Raw genomic sequence first — 24,995 nt, 5'->3', positions numbered from 1 at the left:
GCTCGCAGCCCCCTCCACCCTGGCCTCTGACAGCAGACCATGCTCCGGAAAGACTAGAATCTAACACGTGCCTGAATCCTAGGCCGAAACGGCGCTGGCTGGAGCCTCTTCACACCCGGCCCAGCCCACACCAGCAGTTCCCCCAGGTCAGGCTTCTAGGGCTTCCCTGCCCAGCAGGTGACCTAGTGGGACACCCTCAGGCCTGCTCACCTGCAGGCATCTCCATCAGGGGTCAAAGCCTAGAGACAAGGTTGGGGTTGGGCCAAGTGCAACTGGTGCTATAAGGGTTTGGGACCCAAACCCAGAAGAGGGAACCCGAGAAGGCCAGACAGATTCTTCACAGGTTCCCTCCCCAGTTCAGGGTCTCCCTTGTTCTCCTCTGTTCTGGGAACCCGCCAGCTTCTGAGTCTCCCTGGCTGGGTGCAGAGTAGCCTGAGGCTAATGCCCCCTCCTTCTGAGCACCTGCCCGGCAGCCTCAGCTCCCTCGGGCCGTCCTCCTGGCAGCCCTCCAGGAAGCTGCTGCAAGTGCCAGAGGTATGAAGGGCCTCTCAGGGAGGAACAGGGCCCTTCACCCTTGGTGAGTCCCCTGCACCCCTCCTGCCACATGGCACGTCCTGGGGCCCAAATGGCGGGGTTTGTTTTCCCTTAGGCCTGGACAACTGGCCTCCAATCAGGTCCATGGCCAGATAAGATAGAGTGGCCGGCGCCAGCTCCAGCCACCGCTGGGAATCCTGCACCCCACTGACAGAGGGCGAGATTAAAGTCTTCATACTCAATCAGGCTCCACACTTCCAGAGCCCCTGAAATTGGAGGCAGGCACAGAGCCCGCTCAGCCTGTGGGTCTGGGCTCCTAAGTCCCTGGATTGACATCTGGCAAAGGCCCCAGCCTGCCTGTGCATTAGACCACCCCACCGGGGGAAGCACGGGGAAGCTGGGTGGGTGGGGTACCAGGACAGCTGGAAACCAGCCCAACGCCCCCCGGCTGAAGCCACCCACTTCCGGCCCCCCATTCTGGACCATTCTCTCCCTCCAGCTGTACCCTACCCTCAGCCAGAGGCTACCAGGGACACAGGTTTGCCCCCTCTTCCCAGGCCAGGACAGTTCTCAAGGAAGACACAGAGGCTGAGGCAGTTTGGAGAAACCAGTTAGATTTCTGATGGAGTTTTCTTACAATGGTGGTGTCTGGCTCAGGGCTGGGCAGGGGGTGCCCAAACCACCCCCCACCTGCCAGAGTTTCTGCACTGAGAGTAGAAACAAGTTGAAGGCCAAGGCTGCTGCCAGGCTCGGGCGCAACAGCCTGGAAAATCACGTTAATTGGGAGATAAAAAACCCTCTACTCTGCGATACTGAACTCTTAAAATCAAACGAATGAAAAGAAAATGCCCAACCCACAGCCCTCGGGATGATGCGGCTGCTGCAATCCCGTCCCAGACCAACCCTAGACCTGGTCATCACTTGGGTCACAACCTCTCGCCTGGTCCCTTGATCCTCGCTTGGTGCAGGTCCCAGTGACATCCCAGGTGTGGTGGCAAGGGGACACTTAGTGGGCTGAAGCACTCAGTGAGGAAAAGGAGGGGACAGAGTCTGCTTTTTGATTGGGGTTAGGACAGGAAAACATTCACTTTCTCGGAGGTGAGGGGATAACATGGCTCTCTAGAAGAATCAGGTTTGCCAGGAGGGGGCATGCTGGTGCTGATCGGTTTGCCATTTGGGGGTGAGTGGGTGGGGTCGGGGTGTGGGCCCAGCCTTCCCGCTTCCCGGGGCTGGGGGAGGTGCTCAGAGGTTGCTGAAGAGTTCGTTTTTCTTGCTCCAGTCCATCTTCGGGGCCCGCTTGTTGCTGCGCTTCCGGTGGGCCCTCTCCTTGGCCATGGCCAGGGAGATGTTGAAGTCCAGGATGGGGTCGGAGGAGGAAGAGGAGGTAGATGAGGGTGCCGTGGAGTCCTGTTTCTTGGGGCTGTCTTGGGAGTTCAGCTGCAGAAGAGAGAAGGCAGAGAGCGGGAGTCAGTGCCCCGTGCGAAGCCCTGGGCCTCCAGCTTGGTGCGGTGGCTCCCTTGGGGCCGTGCCCAGGGGAGCCAGGTCACAAGAATGGAACGTGGCTCAGCATGTGACCTCCAGGGCAGACTGGCGCGCCAGGCACGAGTGGGGCAGGGGAATGGGGTACAGCAACCCAGGGCCACTCCTCATCCATCGGGCCAGCCTACCTCCTCGCTGGTGTCACTGGAGGCGGATCTTGCTAGGACTGGCCTGGGGTTCTCAGAGGCCGCCTTGCTCAGGGTTTCACGACTGTCCTCCTGGCAGAGAGAGGACAGCTGTGGGTTGGTGGGGGTGGGCTGGGGAAGGCCTGGGCGGGACGGGGAGATTCCAGGGAAGACAGGTGCCTCATCTGAGAACTCCACTTGAACCCTTGCCACCTACCCCTCAGCTGAAGGCCTGACTGAGCCCTTGGGGGCCCTATATCTTCACGTTCCTCCGAGGACGGCAGGGCAGCCTGCTTCCAGCTGGGAGGGACCATTGAGGGATTAGCCCTCAGGACTGACTCGCCTTTTGGGCCAGTGACCGAGGAGGGGCCTCCTGGGGCGTGGAGACACTGGAGACCTCCACTTGACACGGGAAACCCTGTGGTGTTCCCTGAATCTCCTGTGGCCCACCTGAGTATCACTTGGACTTGACCCCAGGAATCCCGAAACTGTGACCCTAAAGCAGCCAAGAAGGGCTTCAAAGGAATAAGGTGAATGAGGTTGTACACCCACAGCTGGAGCCAGAAGGTTCAGGTGCCCCAGGTCCCCCCCACCACTCCCAGCTGCGTCTCCCAGCAAGAGGCCCTGGTGCAGGACAGACGTTAAGCGGACCCTGCGGAGAGCTTCCCTCTGTGGTCGGTGGGTCTGTCCCTGAGCAAGGCCTTGGTTGTGGCTTCAGCTTGGCGTTCAGAACCCCGCCCGGGCTTCTCTGTGGCCTCGGCTGGCAGCGGGCCGCCATCCCTTCCCCAGCCTCCACCCCCTTCCCTTCCCTTCTGCCTGGAAGGGAGGAGGGGCCGAGGGGCTTTGTTCTTCTAACCCAGACTGGAAGTAGCCTGGCAGCATGCGGCCAGACACTGAAGCTCTGTTCTTGGGGGGAAGAATGGCCTCTTCTGTGTGGTGGGGCGTTGGAGGCGGGGCCTGTCACCCAGGATGGTGGGCGGCAGAGGGGCGTGCTGGGCCTCTCGCTCCGGACAGCCTTGGTCCTAGGCGGGCCAAGGGCACACCCCGGCAGGTACGGAGTGCGGAGCTCAGGAGGGAGCAGTTTGGAAACTGGAGTTTCAGCCCGAGACAGGCTGTCCTCCCAGCCACGCCACCTTCTCCCCTTGTCCCGCAGCCCCTGGGCTGGGAGCCGGAGAAGAGTTCGGGGTCTGCCTTTACCTTCTGGATCTCCCCGTTGGTAAAGGGCTCGGGCAAGGGACCTAGTGAAGGAAAAAAGCAGAGGTGAGTCGAGAGGCTCGGGGAGTGTGGGCGGGGAGGAGGTGCGGGGTGCGGGGCAGGCCCAGGGCCAGGTCTTCCTCCTGGGTCCCTGGTTACCAGTCTTGACTGCAACTCACTCTAAGCACAGCGGCCACTGATGACCCGGCGCCCACAAAACAGCGTGTGATGTAGGGAAGCTCTCACACAACAATCTGCCTTCACCACACCCCCAAACCTCACCCTCACTCATTGCAATGCTCTTTGGTATATTCTGCCCAATGTCATTAAAAAAACAAAACAAAACAACAAAATAGGCTGGTCTCTGCCTACTGAGTTAACCTCATGAACCACTAACGTGTCCTCAGCTGCCTGAGAAAAGCATTGTCCCAGACGGGGTTGAAATTCCCGGCCGGCTGCCTGGAACCCGCCTCCTACTGGCCAGAGTGGCGATGAGCAGACAGGAGGGGCAGGGAGAGAACACTGGCCTGGGGTGGCCCCCCCAGGCTCACTCGGGGCATAGGCCCCACGTGGCTACAAGGGGGGCTGGTCAGCCTGGGCGGGTTTCTTCTGAGCTCTTAGCTAAACGTCTGTGTCCACCTGTCCCTGTGCCCTGGACTGCGGCCCGGCAGGCGGGCGTGCCTGACTCTCCCCTCTCCTCCCTTCCAGTGCCTTTGGCCTCCCCGCAGTGGCCAGGCAGGGGACTCTGAGGACACAGGGACGCTCACTCTCCCACGGCCCCCACGCCAGCCCTTCCCCACCATCTCCGGGCTGCCTCACAGTGGTCAGTGTGAAGCCCCGGGGGCCGCGAGGGCGGGGGGCACCCCTCTCTGTGGGGTGCCCCCAGTCCCATCTGTTGGGAGGAATGGGCAGAAGACTCCACCCTAGAGAAACCAGGAGGGACACTGGGGAGACCTGTCCCTGAGCGGGTTCTCTGCCCAGCTGGGGGCTGCTGTCACCCCAGTTCTCAGGGCTCTTCCTGTCCCGCCAGAGCCAGAGAGGGTGGGGTGTGGGGGCTGATGACCAGTGCCGAGGGGGAGGCTGGGGGAGGCAGGGGACGTGTTTGAAGGTCAGAGTGGAATTCAGGTCTCAGCTGTGTCTTCCTCATGTCATGTCCCCAAGAGCAAGGCTGGGGCTTTCTGGGTCTCAGTGTCCCCCTCACTGAGGAAGGGCATTATCCAAGTTACCTGGTTTCCTTGAACTTGGGAGACAAGGGGGAGGTGGCCTCCCATCTCGCATGCCAAGTCTGCTAGGGACTCCCAACTAACCCATCTCCCCCTTCCAGCAACTCCTAGCACCCTGGACTGGGCTAGATAGGGCTGGGGCCTCCCCATTGGGCTCCTTTAGCTTGGGATCCAAGTCTGCGTCAGGGCTTTCACGTGGACCCCCCCTGTCCCACCCTACCCCCCACCTTACACCCTCAGGGAGGCTCCACCCATTGCAAAGAGCAAAGAGCAAAGAGCTACCCCAAACCCCCAGCCACCTTCCCAGGAAGGAAGTGCAGGCCAGGGAGCAGAGTGCTGCTTCGCGCCCCCCTTGCCCTGGTGTAGCAGCCCAGCCCCCTCTTCGCTGGAGTTGGGCAAGGGGAGGTGCCAGGCCTGGCAGGGAGGTGGTGGGGGATGGGGAGTGCAGGGGCAGAGGGGGGACCCTGCTCTTTAGAGCCGGCAAGCCTGGGTTTCCAAGACGACCTGAGAGAAGGGAGGGGAGGCACTGGGCCCCCATTGGACTCTGATCCGACCAGGCAAAGGCTGGAAGCCTCCCCAGAGTTAACCCTTTCCTTGAGTTCGGCCCTGAAAAACGTGCCGGAGGGGAGGGGCTGGGCCTCCTTTCGAGGCTTCGACTCTGGCCGGGGCCGCAGCAGCTCGGTCCCATCTCACTACCCCTCCTGCCAGCTCCATGTCACATGCCATCCTCAGAAAACCCAGGCGGATCCCACTTCCTCTCCGGACACTAGCTGGGCCCCACTCTCTCCCACCCCACACCCCTTGGCCTCCCCGAAGGAGAGGAAGGGAGCAGCAAAGCAAGATGCTGTCACCCCTTACCTGGGGCCCAGTCCAGTCCAGCACCCTGGCCAGCACCCCTCGCCTAGGGGGTCTCCAGCCACCCCACCCAGCTCACCATCCAGGTGCTCCTGAGATGGAATCACTTTGCATTTCTTGAAAAACTCATCGGTCTCCTTGTCCACCACCAGCAGCTTGGTCTCGTCGCCACCAGCCTTGATGGCAGCCACCACGTCCCCATGCTGCTTGCCCTCCATGCAGACCCCGTTCACCTGTGGGTGGGGGGCGCAGTTACCAGCATAGCTCTCAGTTCTTGGGGAGGGGTAGGGCAAGGAGATAATCCTTTGTCTTCAGTCAGTTGGCAATCTGGGGACACCGAGCCCCCCTTGCCTGTGGAGTCCTGAAGGAGGCCAAGTGGTCCTCCCACTTTATAGTCAGAAGGAGGCAGGACACGTGGGAAAAGCCAAAGAAAATATCCAGACGAGACTAAACAAACACAGCTGGGACCAACGGGCCAGGAAGGGTCTGGAGGCCCGGGCTGCACCCCAGCTTCTCCGTGTCCTGGCCGTCTGACTTCCCCCTCTGGGCTGTTGGTTTGCTCACACGTAAAACGAGAAGCCTTGGGAGAGCTGATCTTCCAGCGCTAAGTTCTAGGGCTGAGATTCTGGGTCCTGCCCAAGGCATTTAGTTCACGTTTCTTAGGAGACAGATTTCATCCTCCCACCCCAACCCTGTGCTTAGCATGGAAACTTAGGGGTGGCCCGGACATCTGCCTGGATGGGTGGGCCAATCATGGGCTGCCAGGTGTGTCTCCTAGGGGAGGAAGAGCCCAGGAAAGGTGGGGGTGGGAAAGATCACCCCCTCTGCCCACACCTCACCTCTCTCCTTCCCTCCCTCCTGCCCGTGGTCCACCACCTCTCCCTCCCCGCCACCTCTCCCTCCGGCGTCTCAGGGAGCTGGCCGTATCTGTGGGAAGGGGTCAGGAAGGAGGAACCTGGGAAGCAGGTGAAAAGTCCTACCTCCACAATACGGTCCTGGGCCTGGAGCCCCGAGGCCTCGGCGGGCGAGTCTGAGTCCACCGACCGGATGAATTGGCCTGGTTTGGACTTGTCGCTGTGCAGGTTGAAGCCGTAGCCATTGGGACCCCTCTTCATGGTGCAGAGCCGGGGCCGAAGCTCACGCTGGGGGGATAAAGCAGGGTCCCTGTCATTCCACTGTGTCCTGGGTCCTATTCTCCCTGCGCCTGATGCCAGCTCTTGCCAAGTAAGCTCTGGTACTAGGCAGGTCAGCTGAGACCCTCCACCACAACGGAGAGAATGCTGGTCTGGGCCTCAGAAGACCCGGGTGGGGACCCTGCGTTGCAGCAAACTGGGAGGAGGTCCTGGGCAACAAGGCCCCCGTCCAAGCCTCAGTTTTCTCTTCTGGCGAATGAGAGGTGGGAACAGGTCAGCTCAAGCCCCTCCTCTTTGGACATTTTGAGGTTAATCACCTTAGATTATGTCTGAGTGCCCAAGAGTGACCTGCCTGTGCCCTTTTGATAGGTCTCGTGTCCGGGCCACGGCTGCAGCCACACTGGGCTCCCCTCAGTCCAGCCCTGCGTTTTGGGGCCCCCGCCCCATCAGGCTCCCCTCTGCAGCAGGAGGCAGGACCAGGTGTTTACTGAAAGTTAGTCAGCATGTTTATAGTAAAGCCTTTTTCACCCATGGCTCCCAGCCCCCATCTGTCCTCCGCCAAGCCCAGTGGCCCAGCCAAAGGGAACCAGGTGGCCACCGACCACAGGCCAAAAGGAGGTACAGCCAGGGGTCCGGACAGGACAAGAACACTCCACCGGCAGAACCGAGACTAGTCGAGCGGAGAGGACAAAGGCAACAACAGAACCTCAGACACCCTGCAGTCCTCCAGGAGTGCGCCGACCTGCACGGCGACGGCTTCGCCATGCTTGGTGCAGCGGATGCCGCTGGACGTAGAAGCTGCAGTCCCAGGACCCAAGTGCATGACGGGGCGGGCAGGACACGGAAGTGTGAGCACTACGACTGACTCGGGGTCCCCCTCCCCCGAGTCCTGGGGCAGGGCCACGGCAGCCAGCCTGTGCGCTCCAGGTTACCCCCCAGATGCCAGGTAACGAGTGATGGCTGGAGCCAAGGCCCTGGCTGGGGTTCCGGCCTCCCCACCGTGTGTGTGACTGAGGGAAGTCCTGTGCTTCTCAGAGCCTCAGGATCCTCACTGAGACCACTCTAATGTGCCGCCTGGCCCCAGGCTCGCTCAAGGTGGCTCACCAGGGAACACCCAACACCTGTGAAACCACTGTGCCTGCGCAGGCTTTCCCGCTGTTACAAATACTCAAGGACGGTCAAATGAAAGTGAGAAGTGAGATTCTGGGGGGTGGGGGGCCAGGCTGCTCCGAAACCCTAGTCCCCAGCAGGGAGGGCAGAAGGCAAAAGGGTGGGTGGGGAAGGTGAGGAGGGCTGCCAGCCCATGTGCCCCAACCTGCCAAGCCCAGGAGGCAGTGCCACCCGTGGCGCTGCTGTCCCCACCCCTCCACTCTCAGGGGGTGGCCAAGAGGGTGACGTTGCTTTCCTTTAATTGCTGTGGCAGATCTTTCTGTGCTTCCGGATGTTGACGGGGTGGGGGGAGGTGGTGTGGAGAGGCTGAGACAGGAAGGACAGCTGGCTGACACCTGGGCCTTTGGGCCCTCATCTAGGTGACGGGCCCCAGGACCCCCCTCCTCCCAGCCCCCCGCACCCCCTCCTGTCCGGCAGCGCCCACAGCAGCGTGCCCAGCCGAAGCCTGCTTAGCAGGCCAGCCACAGCGCTCCAAAGAGATCTTGTTCCGGGTGTGAGCAAGGCTCTTCTCCCCTCCAGCTAATCCCTTGGCCAAGCTGCCAGCCTGCCCTCCCCCAGGCCAGGTGAGCAGGAACAGGTCTGACCAGCTGCCACCACCAGGGCAGGCTCAGCTTTCTGCCCCAGCAGAGCTGAGCTCCACAGCGCTCCCAAGAGTGCGGAGGGAGGGGCGGCTCCGAAGGCTCTGCCTCCCCCTGCCTCCCCTCCCTGCAAAGAGCCTTCCTATAGCAACCGTAGGCAAGATGGAGCAACTGAGACTCGAGATGGTCTGTCCACGGCCTGCCGTCACTCAGCTTTACAGTGGAGGAGCCAAAACTCTGACCCTGTCTCCACTCGGAGCCCATGTCCCTTCCACCACCTGTGAGCTGGCCCTTCGACACCCAAGTCCTGACTTGGAGGAGGCCCACTTGGAGTGGGAGACTCAGCAGGAGTCATAAACACCAAGTCTCTCCCTGAGGTGCCTGCAGTCTCTGCTGGGAGGGGCTTGGGAGCTGATGAAACCACAGCCTTCCTTCCGGGTGCTCAGAGCTCTCTTGCAGCCAGAGCTAAGCCTGAGCTGGGGACAGGCGCTGGCAGGGCCAGTGAGCAGGCCTGGGCTGGGGGTGGGGAGCAGCCTGTGTGCTCTTGGGGCTGGCAAGGCTGCCCCAGCTGTCTCTTGACGCCCACGTTTGGGCCCGGGTCTCTGTGCTCTGGGTCCCCACAATGATCCTCCACTTCACCCCAGGACCCCCTTGCCTGCTGACCTGCTCTTAAACCTGGAAGGCCTGCTTTGAGCCTCATTCCCCTCTGCCGGCACCAAGTCATGAGGACGGAAGAAATGAGGGGTGCAGACGGAGGGGCTCAGGGTCCCACAACTCCCTTCCCCTGCATTGGGACCCACCCCATTGCTCTCTGCGGTGGCTGGGCAGCTGGGCAGCAAACCCCAGGTAGTTTCCTGAAGTTTTCAGATACCTACAGAGCCCCATCTAGCACCATCCCCCCCTCCCCCAGTCCCTGGGGGCTCCCTCCCGACAGGGGAGGCCTCACAGGCTCCCCCAGCTGTCACTAGGAGGTGTCATGGCCAGCTGCTGAGTTGCCCATCCCATCCTGGGTGGAGGCTGGTATTGACAGGATTCCCAGGAGGCAGCCTTGGCTCGGGGGTGGGTGGCAGGTGGCGGGGGCGCAGGCAGCCCTGTGGGGCTGGCCCGGTGCAGAGAAGATGGGGAAGGACCAGTAAGGACCAGGTACTGTGCCCGGGCTTGGCCCCTTGACCCCGGAGCTGGCACACAAAGAGATGGCTCCCAGGGGGAAGGGGGCAAATGGCATATCCAGGCCATCTGGGACCTGCTGTGTGGCCCAAGGAGTTCAGGAGGAGCCTCAAGCCCGTGCTTGAGGGGTGCAGAGCTGGAGTGGGGGGGGGTCACTTCAAAAAGAACATGTCCCTGGGGGTTCAGAGCCTCAGGCAGGCCCCCCAGGGATGAGGACTGCCCGGGAGCAACACCCAGGGTCCACTCAGTGAGGAGCCTGGCAGAGACCTGGACGCGAGGGGAAGGAGCACGAGCCCATGGTTGCTAGTGGGCAGCTCGTGGGCTGGACGAGCCTTAGTCTCTCACTCCTAGAAAACACCAGACCCACTTTCTGGAACACACCCTGCCAGGAGAGCTGGCTCCAGACTCCTGGGACCTTCTCCCACTCACAGGTTCTCGGGTTGTTCCAGACCCGGTCCCAGGCCTACCTTCCTCTCCCCCCGCCCCCTGCGCCCCTCCCCCCCCGGGGGAGCCCGGCCCCACCCGAGTGGCCGCCCAGTCACCTCCACCCACGCAGCCCAGGGAGCGGATGGCGGGCACGGAATTCAATAGGCACCACCAACAGCCACCTGGAAAGCTGGGGAAAGTCGATACCCTAATCCCAGTGACTGTCTCTGGGGACCAGGCCCAGAGCCGCTCCCTATTCCTCCTCTTGGAGGATGGCTGGGGGGCCAACGCCCCACGGGCCATCCCCTCCCTGGCCGGTGCCATGGTGAAAAGCCCTACAAAGAACAGCCAGGCTGTTTCCCGTAGCAGGGGGACAATAGAGAGAGATTCTTACCTCCCAAGACTGCCCTTCCCCCAGCCCGGCCCCAGCCCAGGGCTCTTGTTTATGTACCTAAGGACAGTGTCCTGTTGCCTCATACAGAGAAATTGGCCCCAACCCCAGGGTGGTCGAGGAGGAGATGGGGGTGAAGGAGGGAAGGGCCCTGGCTGTTCTAGTGGGGGTAGGAGGAGGGTGTGCTGAGTGAGAGTGAGGGGCCGAGGCTGCCCTGGGAGGCAGCTTGGTCCATTCCGCAGGACTCTGGAGACAGGCTTGGGCCGGTGCCAGCTCTTCGGGGAAGCCAGGATGCAGAGAGCTGGCCCTGCCTGGGGGACCTGTCACGGGAACGTGGGGGTATTGTCCTCAGGGCAGGCTGGGGAGTGACCAGGAGCTCAGACCACTGGCTGGCGTCCATAGCTCTAGGCTGAAGGGATCTTCTCCAAGCCCAAGGTCCACAGGGCTTGGCTGCCACCGACCCGTGCCCTCAGGCCCCGATTCGGCTCCATTGCACCTACGGGACCTCTGCACGCTCTCTGCAGGCTGAGGACTGTTAGACACCTCCACTCGCACAAAGGGAGCTGCTCCTAGCCTGCGATCTTGAACTTCCTGTTTCTCAGAGGAAAGGCCCTTTTCTGGAGCCCCGCAGGGGGCATTCCAGAAGGGAGCCATAAACTATGGTGGGGCTGCTTCTCCCACAGCCCCAAGCAGGGCCCCTGAGCCAGAGGCCCCCCTCCGGCTCTCTTCTCTCTTCTCCGGGTACTCTCCCCAGAGGCACTGAGGGGGAATCTGGCCGAGGTCTCCCCAGTGCTGGGCAAGGCTGGGACGGCGCAGGCTGGTACCTGGGCTGCTGCCTGGCTGGCCACCTTCCAGGATGGCCACCCCACGCCTGCTTGCCCAGCAGGCAACGCTACCGCCAGGCCTCTTCATCCCTCACCCTCTTCCTCTCAGAAGTTGTTCGATTTAACACCAGGGGCTGTCCCAAGAGGCTACTATGGAAGAACATTTAGGGAGCTTGTGAAATTGGGGCTCTATTGAAATGACAAATAGCAGCTATTGTTACTGAGCACTTACTATGTGCCAAGCACTGCACTAGGGCTTGGTGTGCATTTTCTCATTAAAAGCTAATTATAGCCTTGCAAGGAAGGAATTATTGCCCTCATTCCACAGATGAAGAAACTCACATTCAAAGAGAGCAGGTACATTGCTCAAGTACACATAGCTGGTAGGAGAAGGCAAGCTCTGGGCGCAGATCTAGACCAGTGCTTTCCGATACAAATACAATGCCAGTCATGTAGGTAGGTGTTCAAGGAAGAAAACCCACAGGCCCAATATGGCGTCACTCATGGTAATAACCCATGACACTATGCCTAGACTTAACACCTAATCTAATTGCAGTTTCAACCTCCCCAAGACGTGTAATCTTAATCAACCAGTCTGGAATTTTCTGGGCAAGCACAAAGAGGCAACATGCGTGATAAAATCCCTTCCCAAGGGAAAGATGTCAAGCCCCCAAATAATCTTTTCTCTGGTCAATGGTTCCCTCGCGCTGCCCTTCCTATAGAATCTTCCGCTTCATATGGCCCCTCAGAGCTCCCTTCTAGTTGTTACACGGAATGCTGCCCAATGCATGAACCCCTTTTAAAGAAACGGAATCTATTGGCGTGGCATTGGTTAATAAAATTATGTGGGCTTCACATGTACAATTCTATATAACACATTATCTCTCTCGTATTGTGTGCTCGCCACCCCATGAATTGCTTAATAAAACCAATCTGATCTTCAAATTTGCTTGGTCGAATTTTGTGTTTTAGCATAGCTAGTTAAACATTTTCCTTTTTTAAAAGATTTATTTTATTTTATTTTTTTACTTTTAGAGGGGAAGGGAAGGAGAGAGGGAGAGAAACATCAATGTATGGTTGCCTCTCGTGCGTCCCCTGCTGGGAACTGGCCTGCAACCCAGGCATGTGCCCTGACTGGGAATTGAACCGCGATCCTCTGGTTCACAGGCCCTCGCTCAATCCACTGAGCTACAACCAGCCAGGGCTAATGAAACATTTTCTAGTAGCCACATTAAAAAGTAAAAAGAAACAAGAGAAACTGATTATAATATCCTATTTAACACACTAAGTCCAAAATATTACCCTTTCAACGTGAACCCATCTTCAAGGTTACTCATTCTTCCTCTTTCCCTCTGTCCTAGCCCCCCAGCTCCGTGTGGACTCGCACATTTCGAGGACTAAGGGCCATGTGTCGCCAGGGGCAGTGGCACCGGTTTGCTTAGGTCCTGGAGGGCTAGCTCTCAACCACTTGGCCATCAGCCCCAAACACTCTTCCAAATCCCCACCCACAACCTCCTCCAACAGGGCGCAGGGCAATCACACAGCTTGCAGAGCAGCACTTTGAACCTGGACCTCGGGGAATTGTATCACTTGCCCTTTTCTAGGGCGGAAACCTAAACAGTGCCTAGGGGTCTGGGGACATGATGACTTTGTCTTATCCCAAGGAACGGGGAAAGGAAGGCCAAGGCCAACAGTCAAGGCCGACCGTGAAGCCCTTTGGGTTATAGGGTAGTTGGGAGATAGCAAGGGTGGATTCTTAGAATCTGGGGGTGAAGGTACTTAGTCACCAGCTTCCCCACCCAGCCCAACCCATGTGCAGGGATGGGTTGAAGAGCCTGACTCTTCAGGCAGTTTTCACGTGCGTGAAGGTCACTGCTGGGGACAGGAGTGCCTGGGAGTCCTGGCCAAAAGGGCTCAGTGACATGGACCCTTGCAGGGAGATGGTTCAAGTAGCCCTGAGTGTGTGCCACTTAGATGGGCAGAGACCCCCAGCCTGAGAGTCAGGTCCCCGAGCACAACCCAGTTGGGCGACCAGATGGATGTGCGGGCAGTCAGAGCAAGGGTGGCGCCAAGACACACCCTGAGGGTAAGAGCCAGGAGCTAGACCAGGGGGTAAAGAGACCCCAGAAACGTGGCTTAAGAGGAGGAACCAGCCACAAGAGAACACATGCCCTGTCCATTTCAAATCCAACATCTGGCAGTTCAAACCCTGTTCTGTCCTCCAGAAATGGGGACGAGGTTGCTAGGCTGCCAGCTAATTGTCCCCATCCACCCACCATGTTACCTGGGGTGCCTGCGCCATCTTTGCCTCTGGGATCGGGGTCAGGTCTGGCAGGAAACCACCCCAAACTGGGCACTCAAATCCACACCCCCCACAGCGACCCTGCAGGACAGGTGCTGGGGTCCCATTTCAGAGAGGTGGAGGCTGAGGCTCGCAGGGGCCCAGAGCCCGTGGGTCGGCAGAGATGATCCCAAAGGCCAGGCTTGGGGCTTTCTGATTTCCAAATGGAAGCTGCTAGTTGGCAAGAAAACGGAATGGGCAGGTTCTCTCTGGAACTCTGATCTCTGGGTGTGTTGAAGCATAAACAGGCCCCACTGCGCCGCACTGAGATGATGTTAGGACAAAGGTCCCTGGTAGCTGTTGTGCATTGATTCACTAATTCCGAAATACTGCTTGGGCCCCTCCCTAGCAGGCGCCAGGCACAGCACTGGGGATATAAACACAAAGAAGCCACGCGTGTTGCCCTGGGGACTCACCATGCAGCGACTGAGATCAGAAACAGAGGATTCAAAGCCTGTGAGTTCAGAGCAATAAAAGATGTACATTCGGGAGCGGGAGAAGGTGAGTGGCCTTCCAGAGAGGCCCCGTGGAGGAGGGGCTGAAGGAGAGCAGGTGTGAAGTTGCAAAGGCCGAGCCAAAATGGTGTGCTCCTGTGGTGGGGTGGACACCGGAGGGCAGGTGGGAGAAGCAGGCTGCCAGACAGTGAAGGGCTGTGGACAACGTGATTATCCAACACGAGCAACCCCCCGACGGAGCACAGACTGAGCGTCAGGTGTGGCTGCAGCTGCACTCGCCCAACGAGGGAGGCAGATCCAGGGCTCTTTGCCCCATGGATGGGGCAACAATTGCTGTGAAATATTTATTAATTCAAATACCAACAACCAATGTTTTCTGAGCAGTTAGTGCCAGGCACCGAGCTTAACAGACATCCTCGAGTAATCCCACCAGCCCTGCAAGGCAGCACTGTCGCCCCCAACTTACATAAGAGGAAGCGGAGGCTTAGAGAGGTTTGGAGGCAGCCCAGCGAGTCCAGCTGAGCTGGCTTAGGCCTGCCCAGCCGCCACAGTGCCGGGCACCAAGCTCAAGGGTTTAGGTCCCCCCCTGTGATTGCAAGGTTCTGAGCAGGGGTGCCGCTGCCCTTCCCCCCATGGGCGGAGGTGGGGAAAGCATCACCAAAGGTGGGCAGAGCTGGAAGTACACTTCCCCCTCCTCCTACACCAGAACTACAGGTCCCCCCCCACCCTCTGCCCTGTGTCATTCCTGACCCAGGCTGGTCTTACCAGTGACATGTCACCTGCCACCCACTCTTTACATGGCACTATTCCGAGTGACACCTTTTTCATTTATGAGAACCAATGAAGAGACCTTAACTAAGCCCCCACTGAGAGGCCTTTTAGAAAAACCATTTATGACGTTTAGCAACATTTTTTTTGCAACGACAAGGTGGGTCACCTTCAAGCCCACCCTACCAGGCTTCACAGGAATTTCCTACTGGAGGGACTTAACATCGTAGACAGGGTGTGTGCCAGGCTAGTGGCGGTGGCCGCACGGAGCTCGCATTCAAATGCCTGGGCACGAAGGAGCTCAAGGCAGCATCGCACACGGGCATGAGGACTTCCCATTATTTGTCAAGTTCTAGAGGCCAGGTGTCACTGTAGTCCAAGGCCTCCCACTTCACAGACAGAATGATCAAGGTTCAGAGAAGTTCTGTGATTTGCTTGTTGACCCAAAACCCCAAGAGGCCTGATAACAGTGTTCCCAGGACTGGTGGGCTGGACAGGGGTGGTTCTGTCCCTGTGTCCTGGCCTGACACGGAAAGGCAGGGGTCACGCCACCACCTGGGAGAATCCGATTCTGTGCTCACTGAGAGAGCAGGAAGCCCAGGCTGCACGGGGGAGGGGGAGAGGCCTGTGCGAGGTCCTCGACCTCCCCCCAGGCCCTCCCACATCCAGCAGCAAAACCAAAAGGGTAACGGGAGGAGCTTAACATGATGCAATTCTGAATGCGTGAGGGCGGTGAGGGGTGGGGGCGCGACGGGTTACTTGTGCTAGTGGCAAAGTCCAAAAACAAGGCATGGCAAATCAATGCACTCAGCACGAAGTTCAAAGTAAACTGCCTGGGACCAGAGGTTATGGGTTCCAACTCCCTGGTGTCTAAACCCTGGCAGGGGTGCTCTGGCCCCTGCCCCACCCTTGTGAGTGCCGGCTTGGCAGTGGCAGAAAGTAGGAGCCTGGCAGCCCTGCCATTCCCAGCACCCAGGTCCGGCTGGACAGGGCTCCTAGTGACCTCACTTCCTTTTCTTCCACTGAATCAGTTGCTCCTCTGGCTCCACCTTCTACCTTTAGGCCCAACGGTGCCCTTTCTCTGTCCAGGGGGAAGCCCCTGCTGACACCACAGACACCTGTGCCACATGCTGCCACCAGGTGGACAGCTGGTGCAGCCATATGGGCCCCGAGGAGCTGCTCCCACAGCTGGCACCCTGAGACCTCGCCTTTCAATCTCTGGGGACACTGGGGTCGTTTTGGGAAACACCAAACATGGGTAAAAAGCAACCGGCCTTCTTGCTGTCCTGGGACTGGAGTGAGGCAGGTGACGCCTGGGGAAGACCACTTACTTGCAGCAGGCTCCGCGGCCCGGCAGGACAGAGGGCCACTCGGCCACTCCCTCCCCCCAGCCATCTTTCTCCTCCCCCAACATCCTGCCCGCGCCCAGATACAAGCTAGCGCTTACTCCTCACATTCCTGAGAATCATAAATCCTCCTGGGAGGCAGCGCCTCTGCACCACCTACCCGCACCCCCCCCCCCATCGCCCTGAGATGGTGGGGCTTCTTCTCCTTTTCTTAAAAGTCACGTTGGGCTTTCAGGAGGGGATGAAGCCCAGCAGACTGAAGTTGATGATACGCACACCGGAGGGCGGGTGGGGACAGAGCCCTGCCTGTCACCCCTCCCCTCCCAGCGCAGAAAGGGGGTCGTTATTTCTCCAGCTCTTTGAAGTGGGGGCCGAACTCGCTTCACCCCAACTTCAGTTACCACCCACAGGGGCCATGGAGGAAGCGGGCACCTCTGGGGAAGCTGGGAGTGGGGTGGTCGAGAAGCCGGCCGCGGGATGAGTTGAATTAGGCTTCCCAAAACACTGGCGTGGACACACCACCAACAGAGCTGAGGAAATGGGGCTGAGCTCTTTTGAGCTGCCGTCCCTCACTCCCACTTCCACAGGACAAGGGACAAGAGGTGCATGTGGAAAAAGAGCTCGGAGGCCCAGCCCAGTGTGGAGGAGAGGGGGTGAAGGTCGTGGGAAGCAGCCCCAAGCCTGCAACTACCAGTGCGCCCAGTAGGCGGGCGGAAGCAGTTTCCCCCTCGAGGATCCAGTTTCAGAAAGACACGGCGGGCGCAGAGCTTGGCGTGAGGGCTGCCTGGGTCTCTCCCCGATGACCCTCTACCGCTGTTCCGAACTCGCCGCCCGACCTGGGCCCCCACTTACGCGCTCCGGATGGCTCTTCTCGGGCTCACGGGGTTCCGGCACGGCTGCCTGAGCCTCATTTTCGCTGCCAGCCCCTTGCTCCTCGGCGGTGGCCGGCGACTCGGCCTGCCCGGGCCCTTCCTGGGGGCGGACCAGCTCCTCTCGGATCTGGACGCCCAGCTTCTGCAGCTGCTCGTCCGTTTCGGGGTCGACCACCAGCAGACGTACGGCATTGAGCGAGGCGCGGATGCGGCTCACCACCTGCTGGTGGGTCTCCTTCTCCACGTTCTCGCCATTCACCTCCACCAACCGGTCTCCCGCCAGCAACCCCGCCCTCTCAGCCGGCGAGCCAGGCTCCACCAGCCGGATGAACTGGCCCACCTTGCCCTTCTCCCCGTGCAGGTGGAAGCCGTAGCCGTTCGGACCCTTCTCCAGGCAGCAGAGCCGGGGCAGTGGCGCCCCGGCCGCCGCGTCCGTGCTCATCTCGCCCTGCGACGCCTCAGCGGTGCGACGCGGGGTGCTGTCCGGGGCCGGAGACCGGACGACCCAGCCCTTTTGTCAGTTCTGCAGAGCGGCAAGCTGGAGGGAGCGCCGCAAGAAACCTTTGCGCTGGCGGAACGAGCAGGTGGTCCGCGCGGGGGAAGCCGCGAACTGCGAGGAGCTCAAGCACAACTTACCGACCAATCCCCGCCCCGCGCGGCGTCTGAGCGTTCCAGAACCCGCCCCGACCCCTCTTTTCAGGAGGCGGGGCCTTGCCGTGGGTGTGGACCACCTCGGACCAATCAGAGGACAAAGGCAGGGGGCACTCTGCCCGGGTGAAAGACCCCGGCCAATGAGGACACGCAGGGGCGGGGCTCTGCGCTGGGCGCCGAGCCCCGCGGCGGCAGAAGAAAGAGGGCTCAGGAAGTGGAAGTGTTTGTTACTAAGTAGCCGGAGTTGAGGCGAGGGGCGGAGCGAGTTCCCAGGACTGGGCAGAAGGGCTTTCGGGCTCTGTTCTGATTTCCCCACCTGTGTCGGGGACTGAAACGAGCCAATCCGTGGGTAAAGGACCCTAAAGTTAACAGCCTTTGGCCAAAACCTTCTGTGCAGCTTCAATGCGGGGGTGGGAGGAGCGGGGTGGGACTGGGGGGGGGGCGGAGTGACCGTTGCTGGGGAAACCGATCTCCCGGGCTGCGTGTTTCAACCGGTCTTATGAAAAAAGGCTGAGGTCCACCTTGGACCCAACAGAGTTGTTTGAATGACGAAGTCTCCTGTTTGTGGAGTCACTTTGTGCTGTCCCAGGACCTGCTTATGGGGGTGCGTGCTCTAATCCTCACTGGGACAATGTGAGGACTCAGCAGAGGGACTTCACGAGGCTGCCCACTGAAGACGGGCCACCTAGGGCAATGGCATGAGTATTGGCATTAGCGTTTGACCAGGGAGTTGGGGACAGGCAGAACAGCACCAGGTAACCAATCTCTGGGTACAGTCTACAGGGAAAAGAGTCCTGCTTCTCCTCAATAGAGAAAGAAAAAAATTATTAGGACAGTAATATAAGCCCTCTTTCAGCTCCTGACAGATAAAAGGCTGGTCACAGGGACTGGACAGGCTGTTAAGGGTGAGGTGACTAGTTGGCGACATTGAAGGACGAGGATCTAGTGATTTTGGCATTTAATGACAGTTCCTCCAAAGAGCACTAACATTCCTTTCAACATGATCCTTCACTCCTCACGCACATCTCAGAGAAGCAGTGGACAGGATGTGTTTGCCAAAATACTGCAATTTAATTCTGAAAACACAAATGGGAGAGGCCCAGAGCAGCCTGTGTGCCGGATCCCCTGTGACCTGCCTGGGGCAAGGTCAGGCTCCTCCCTGCTCGTCCCGGGAGAGGCCTCGGAGAGCTTCCTTATCGGGGCCCAAGTTGGAGCTGCTGACACTGCCCAGACAGCAGGATTTCTGCCTTGAAAGCAAAAGCAGCAGCCTCAGAAATGTGCATAGCTCCCCCGGCCCCTGGCCTGGAGAGCTGGCATAAAGGCGACTGTGGGTCGTGACATATAGGTCTCCTTGCTCCTTCCAGTTGCTGGGATCAAGGCTTTGGGAGACAGGTGACCTTGGTCCCACATTAAACTCCTTGCTGCCTCTTTCCCCACCCCACACTAACCCACAGGACCCTGTTTTGCACACGTGTTTTGGTTAACAGGAAATGGACGACCCCTCATTCCCTAACCTGTCCCAGCAGGAGGGGAGGAAAAGCCTTTGGGCCCTGGAGTCTGTTTGAAAAGAAAGGGTGTGGGTGGTCAGGGGAGGGGCAGCACTTGGGTTTAGGGGGATACACATGGGGTGAGGTTTGCTCCCCACCTGCTCTAGGAATTAAGGGTTTCTCTTTATCTCACTCTTTACTCAGGAGATAGAAGCCCTACCTCCGTTTAAAGAAGTAGCCTGTGGGCTGCATACCTGCCAAAGGGCTGGGACAGAGAATAACCTTCCCTTCACTGTGACCCTAGGTGTCCGGGGGCATAGACAGAAAAGAAGATAACCCCAGGGATTCCGGGAGGTTTGGAAATAGGAACCAATGTCTCTAGGTGCCCCATTGTGCTTGCGAACTTGAGGGAAAGGGGTGCACCTCCTGGGGTGGGGCTAGTAAGGCCAGATGAAGTCAAACAGACCCAATCCCTGCTATTCCTCTCTCCCCCTTCCGGGCAGCTGGGCCCCTGCCCAACCTCGACAGTTCTTATCTCCCCTGATAAGAGATAAGCTTCGGTCTAGATCCTAGCACTGGGGCCCGTTTTATTGGAACCGGTTGTTCCCTGGGGAGCTGGAGGAAATGAAGGTGGGGGTGGGAGTGGGGTGAGGGGGTGGGGGGTAGGGGGGTCTGCTTAGCCTTTCTCCAGCTGAAGGGAGAGTGGGAACAGAGTCACTGGCTACCCTCATGCCCCAGAAGTACACGTTCCCTGGTAGTGAACTAGAGCGATACTGCCCTCAGCATGGGTGGGAGGGAGGCCTGGCCCCCGAGTCCTCGTATATACTGGAAGGCAAAGGGCCACCAGGTCCCTACCTTGGTTTTCTGGTGCGGTTCTTTCGTGCGTTATATTGTGTAGCACTAAAATGAAATATAAATGTTTTACCCTCCCTGGGGATACAGGGAAGCTCCAGGAACAAGGGTAGAGGTGGCGTATAGCCCCCAATTGGGAAGGGGCTATGCCCTGGGTCCCGCAACTCTTTCTCCATTGGCTCAGTCTCTCAGAATCAGTCAGGTCTGGGGGAGAAGGCTGCATCCTTGTGGGCCTTCGGAGCCTTCTCTGAGCCCCTTGGGATTCACAGGAAGGAGCAACAGCTGGGCCGCTTCTTCTGGGACTCGACGTAGTCTCGGATCTGAAAGCTGGGTTCACCAGCCTGCCGGTGGGCTCTGTATTTCAGCTCCCTGGAAGAGGAAGAAGCAATGAATGGGCTGCAGAGGGAGCGAGGTGCCGAGAGCATCCTCCCCTCTCCCACAGCCTGGGGCAAGTGGGCCTCAGAATGCAGAACTCAGCTGAGCTCAGGGGCTGGGCTGGAGGCCAGGCCCTGCTGGATTCCCAGATGGTGCCACCCCGCCCTGCATGCTTCCCTTCCCTGCTCAGCTCTCACTTGGCAATGGCCAGGAAGGCTAACTCCACATTCATGCCCGTCTTGGCGCTGGTCTCCATGAAGGGAACTCCGTACTCCTGCCAGGGAGAGTGTCCTCAGGACCAGCCTCTGGTTGCCCCCACCCGTCACCTTGCCCACAGTCAATCGCTTACCCTGGCCAGCATCTCTCCGTCCTCCGAACGTATCACCCGTCCACTGCTCACGTCTGCCTGTTAAGCCCAGGTGGGTCACTCTGGGGAAAGAAGCCTTGACCCCAGCTGGCCCCTCTCCTGCCCCCGCAGGCCCATCTTTTGCCCCAAGAGCAGGCGCTGCCCGCCCTCTGCTGGTGGCCAGTGGGACTGCGGGTGGTATGATCGTCATGGGGCCAGGGTTTTCACCTGGTTCAGGCTGAGTTCCCCAGCTCCCAGTCCTGGGACCTCACTCCCACTTGGGAAGGTGGGTAACTCTCCTCAGCAAATGTGTGGTGACCCAGTTTCAGAGGGGTGACAGTAGTTGGGGCTAACCCTTCGGGACTTAGGTCTGCATTTGTGACCCTAGTCACTACTCTCTAATAGGGACTGAAGAGCCGGGCAACCTCGGATCTGATGAGCAGCAGCTTGAGCTTTCCCTGCAGGGGGCCATTTCCAAAGCTTCCCAAGGGCAGATGAGAGGGGCTGAGGCCACCAGGTGGGTGTGACCCCTGAATGGAGACTGGAAAGAATTCTTTGCCGGAAGGATGTCCAGCTAACACTCTGGGGCAGCAATGAGGCTGGGCCAAGGTAATGCTGTGTCAGGCAGAGAGGAGAGGAGGTTTGGGGTAGGCTGACCCCGCCACGGAGCCACGCACCTTGTTGCCTAGCAGCATGATCACCACATCCCTCTGGGCATACTCGTGAATCTCAGTGAGCCACGCCTGTGGGAGGGGCAAGTTGAACACGGCTTAGGCTGAGCACCGTTCTCCCCCGCCCTTTCGCTCTTCCTTCTTCTGCCCTGTTGGATTATCCTGGGCTGCTCACTGTCCCCCAGACACCATGCCCTGTGCATTCTCTCATCTGCATTCTTGTTCTGGCCTCTCTGGTCCTAGGAGGCCCCAAACCCCATGAGTGCAACTCCTGGTTCTATAGAGGTGGCAGGGGCTCTGTCTCACAAAGCATTGGTAGTCACCAGCAATTTCTTTTTTTTTTTTAAAGATTTATTTATTTATTTATCTTTAGAGGGGAAGGGGGGAAGGAGAGAGGGAGAGAAACATCAATGTATGGTTCCCTTTCATGAGTCCCCTGCTGGGAACTGGCCTGCAGGGAACTGGCCTGCAACCCAGGCATGTGCCTTGACTGGGAATCGAACCTCGATCCTGTGGTCTGCAGGCCCGCGCTCAATCCACTGAGCTACACCAGCCAGGGCAGCAATTTCTTTTTGAGGATTCTAAGACTGCATCAGGGCTCCGGGATCAAAACTCCTGTGATTGAGCCCTGGCTGGTGCGGCTCAGTGGGTTGAGTGCTGGCCTGTGAACTGAAAGGTCGCTGGTTCAATTCCCAGTCAGGGCATATGACTGGGTTGCAGGCTGGGTTGCTGGTGTGGCGCATGCGAGAGACAACCAATCAATCTCTCTCTCACACACTGATGTTTCTCTCCCTCTCTCTCTAAAAATAAATAAATGAAATCTTAAAAAAAGGTACTGAGACTGGTTAGTGATGTCTGCTGTGAGCATGGAGTTGGAGGTTGCAGAATGAGTGCCATGGATATCCACCCTCTGTATTTATTTACTTTTAATTTTTAAAAAATATTTTATTTATTTTCAGAGAGAGGAGGGAGGGAGAAAGAGAGGGAGAGAAACATCACTGTGTGGTCGCCTCCTGCGTGCTTCCCCCCCACCCCGAGACCTGGCCCACAACCCAGGCACGTGCTCGGGCTGGGAATTGAACTGGTGACCCTTTGGTTTGCAGGCAAGGCGCTCAATCCACCGAGCCACAGCATCCAGGCCCCCACCCTCTCTATAAGTTGTTTCATATCTATATGTCTAGTTCCTCCAGTTTGCTTGTCAACCCCCTGAGGTCAGGGAGCCTGTGAAAGCTTTTCAGTGCTACGCACAGAGTCATTATTTGTATTTGTCGAATCATTAATCTCTTTTTGTCAATAGTTTGCTTGTGAGGACAGAGCCCCTGTTTGCCTGCGTCCCTTTCTGGCAGCTCAGCTGGATGTATGGGTGGCCTTTTCTGCGCGGGGGGGCCCCCCCCTTGGTCTCTGTGGGTAATTGACCAGGGTGGAGTGGGTACTTTCTGAACTTTTGTCACTGAGCGCACACATGACTCACCATCGGGGCCGAGCAGGTGGCAGAGGCGCACGACAGCCTGCCTGGCCTCCACGTGTCCATCACATTACTCAGTGGCAGTTTATTCCTCTGAGTCACAGCTCAGGTATGTTTCCAAGTCAGCGGAGTCCCGCGCTCTACTCCCTCCCCACAAAGCGGGAAGCAGTGGGGCTTCGCAGGCCCCCCGCTGTGGGGCAGTGGACGGAGGGACCTACCCGGATGTTGTCGAAGGAAGACTTGTTGGTGATGTCATACAGCAGGAGCAAGGCTGCAGGGGAGAGAGAGATCACACGGGGGGGCTTGGGGCAGAAGGGTGGCTGTCCCACGTGGGCTGGGGAAGGGGCTGGAGTGCACGAGGGACTGACCTTGGGCATCTCGATAGTAAGCGTGGGTGACACTGCGGAACCGCTCCTGCCCGGCGGTGTCCCAGATCTGAGAAGGGATGCACAAACGGTCAGAAGGGGGCAGGGGCAGGGACTGTGGTGGGCACACGAAACCCAGGCTGTGGTTCGACAGACGTGTGGGAAGCTGGGATCTTTCCTTCCCCAGGTTCTCACGGGCTTCTGAACACCTGACGATGTCGTGCCTGGTGACAGTTACGGAGTTCTCAAGCTTATTCAGTGCTGTCACCTCCTCCCCAGCCCAGGGGTTGGGAGACTCCAGCCTCCTAGAGCAGATGAGACCCGGGGAACAGGGAAGGACGGGGCAAGACAGTCTGTCCGCAGGCACTTGAGCTTCCTTTGGCAGAGGGTGCCTGGGAGCTGCTTTCTCTGCAGACATCACACGCACAGAAGTTGTTGTTCCTTCTTGTGTGCCCACAGGAAGTTAGCCCAGGTTGAGGGCAGGGCCACAGACCTCCTGCTGGTTGGGGTGAAGAGAAAGGGCAGGCCCCTCCCCCCGCCACCCGCCAGAGCCTTTGGTCTCACCTGCAGCTTTACCCTCACACCGTCCACGGTCACCACCTTGTTCTGCAAGAGAAAGGGGCAGAGGGAGGGGTGGTCAGAGGCCAGGGGAGGCTTGCCTCCAGCGCTCTGCTGACATCCTACTGAGGAGCAAACATCCTGTCCTTGTCCTTCCCCAGGGCTAGAGGGGGAGTGGTGAGTCTGAGAGAGGACTTCAGGCATATCACCCCAACAGGGCAGTGGGACCCTGTCCCCAGATGCCTCCATCGAGGAGCCCTCTCTTCTGGGAACTCCGTCTGCCCATCTCACAACATGCCAGCCAGGGTAAGGCCTGGCTCTTCCCAGGGCTCAGCAGGGGGCCCATTTCCCCCACTTCCACCTGCCTCTGCAGGAGCTCAGCCCCATCCTGCAGCCAAGTTCTTAGAGATGAGTTGCCTGCCAGCATCCTGGGGACCTTCTCCAGCTGCCCATTAATTCTCTTAAGTGGAGCTTCATTCCCTTCCCACTGGAAGGGGGGCACCCAGCGTCTGATAGACCCCCCTGCCAGGGTTAGACCTTACTCTCCCAGACCCTTTGGGTGTGCAGGGCTCAGAGTGCCCACTCAGCATCCTGATGCAGATTTGGCAAGGAGGGGTCTGCAAGGGGAGAGGAGGGGCCCCGGCGAGCCGCTCTCTCCCGACCTGGCCAGCCCAGCCCAGCTCTTCAACCCGGGCAGTGCGGTGCTTCCTGGCACACCTGGGAAGAGTGGTGGGCTTCTGAGGCCTCGCCAAAGAGCCCCGGTGAGAGGACGCTGAGCAATAGGGCTGAGGCCCGGGACGCTCAGCTCACACCGTCGATGTGTCTGCCTGGCTGGGGCAGAACTTCAAGACTCAGTCTCTTGTTTTTCATATTCTGTAGTGGGGCAAGGAGCCCATCAAGCCCAGACGCCTCAAACCTGGCCACCTCAGTGCTCCCAGGGGATCAGCCCTTGTGCTGTCCAGGCAGTGAGCCACCGCTGTCCTGCAGAGTCATGGTCAGCAAGGAGAGGGCAGCGCCCCTGTGCCAGAGCTGTACCCCTGGCTCACTGCTGGGAGGCAGAGCCTGCAGCCACCTCACCCTGAAGTCTATGCCGACGGTGGCTATGAAGGTCCCGGACAGGAAGGCCCCGTCTTTGAATTGGATCAGGAAACAGGTTTTCCCGACGCCTGTGTCTCCCAGAAGCATCACCTAGGAGATGGGGGCAGAGGCAGTTAATGGGGACTTGGACGTGTTTCTGTGCTTCCAGGAAGAGAGGCCCCGGAAGAATGGGCAGAGGGTGAGGGG

At 59.0% G+C, this 24,995-nt stretch overlaps 2 protein-coding genes across 4 annotated transcripts in view; both read right to left on the bottom strand.

Moving 5' to 3' along the window:
- Positions 1 to 1,127: 1,127 nt before the first annotated feature.
- NHERF1 (NHERF family PDZ scaffold protein 1) lies at positions 1,128 to 17,616 on the bottom strand. The gene is made up of 6 exons (XM_037167253.2): positions 16,922 to 17,616; positions 6,451 to 6,612; positions 5,550 to 5,703; positions 3,396 to 3,436; positions 2,202 to 2,291; positions 1,128 to 1,971 (listed from the first exon to the last, which is right to left on the bottom strand). The coding sequence occupies exons 1-6, from the start codon at positions 17,381 to 17,383 to the stop codon at positions 1,777 to 1,779; spliced, it is 1,104 nt and encodes a 367-aa protein (XP_037023148.2). The 5' UTR covers positions 17,384 to 17,616; the 3' UTR covers positions 1,128 to 1,776.
- Positions 17,617 to 18,533: 917 nt separating this feature from the next.
- RAB37 (RAB37, member RAS oncogene family) overlaps positions 18,534 to 24,995 on the bottom strand; it is a 51,497-nt gene continuing 45,035 nt past the window's right edge. For 2 of the 3 annotated variants that reach the window (XM_053661095.1, XM_037167276.2), the window contains 7 exons: positions 23,718 to 23,759; positions 23,157 to 23,223; positions 23,007 to 23,059; positions 21,330 to 21,395; positions 20,656 to 20,712; positions 20,504 to 20,580; positions 18,534 to 20,300 (listed from right to left, as the gene is read on the bottom strand). In XM_053661095.1, the coding sequence (XP_053517070.1) occupies positions 20,195 to 20,300; positions 20,504 to 20,580; positions 20,656 to 20,712; positions 21,330 to 21,395; positions 23,007 to 23,059; positions 23,157 to 23,223; positions 23,718 to 23,759 (468 nt within the window). In that variant the 3' untranslated portion in view covers positions 18,534 to 20,194. Of the gene's footprint in view, positions 20,301 to 20,503; positions 20,581 to 20,655; positions 20,713 to 21,329; positions 21,396 to 23,006; positions 23,060 to 23,156; positions 23,224 to 23,717; positions 23,760 to 24,788; positions 24,900 to 24,995 lie in introns of all 3 variants that reach the window. The other variant, XM_037167275.2, reaches the window with a different exon arrangement.

This window comes from Artibeus jamaicensis, unplaced genomic scaffold, assembly GCF_021234435.1.
Source record: "Artibeus jamaicensis isolate MK-2021 breed Jamaican fruit bat unplaced genomic scaffold, CSHL_Jam_final contig_2259, whole genome shotgun sequence".
NCBI lineage: Eukaryota > Metazoa > Chordata > Mammalia > Chiroptera > Phyllostomidae > Artibeus > Artibeus jamaicensis.
Note: the sequence above shows the minus strand (reverse complement) of the source record. Positions and strands in the feature narration are given on the sequence as shown.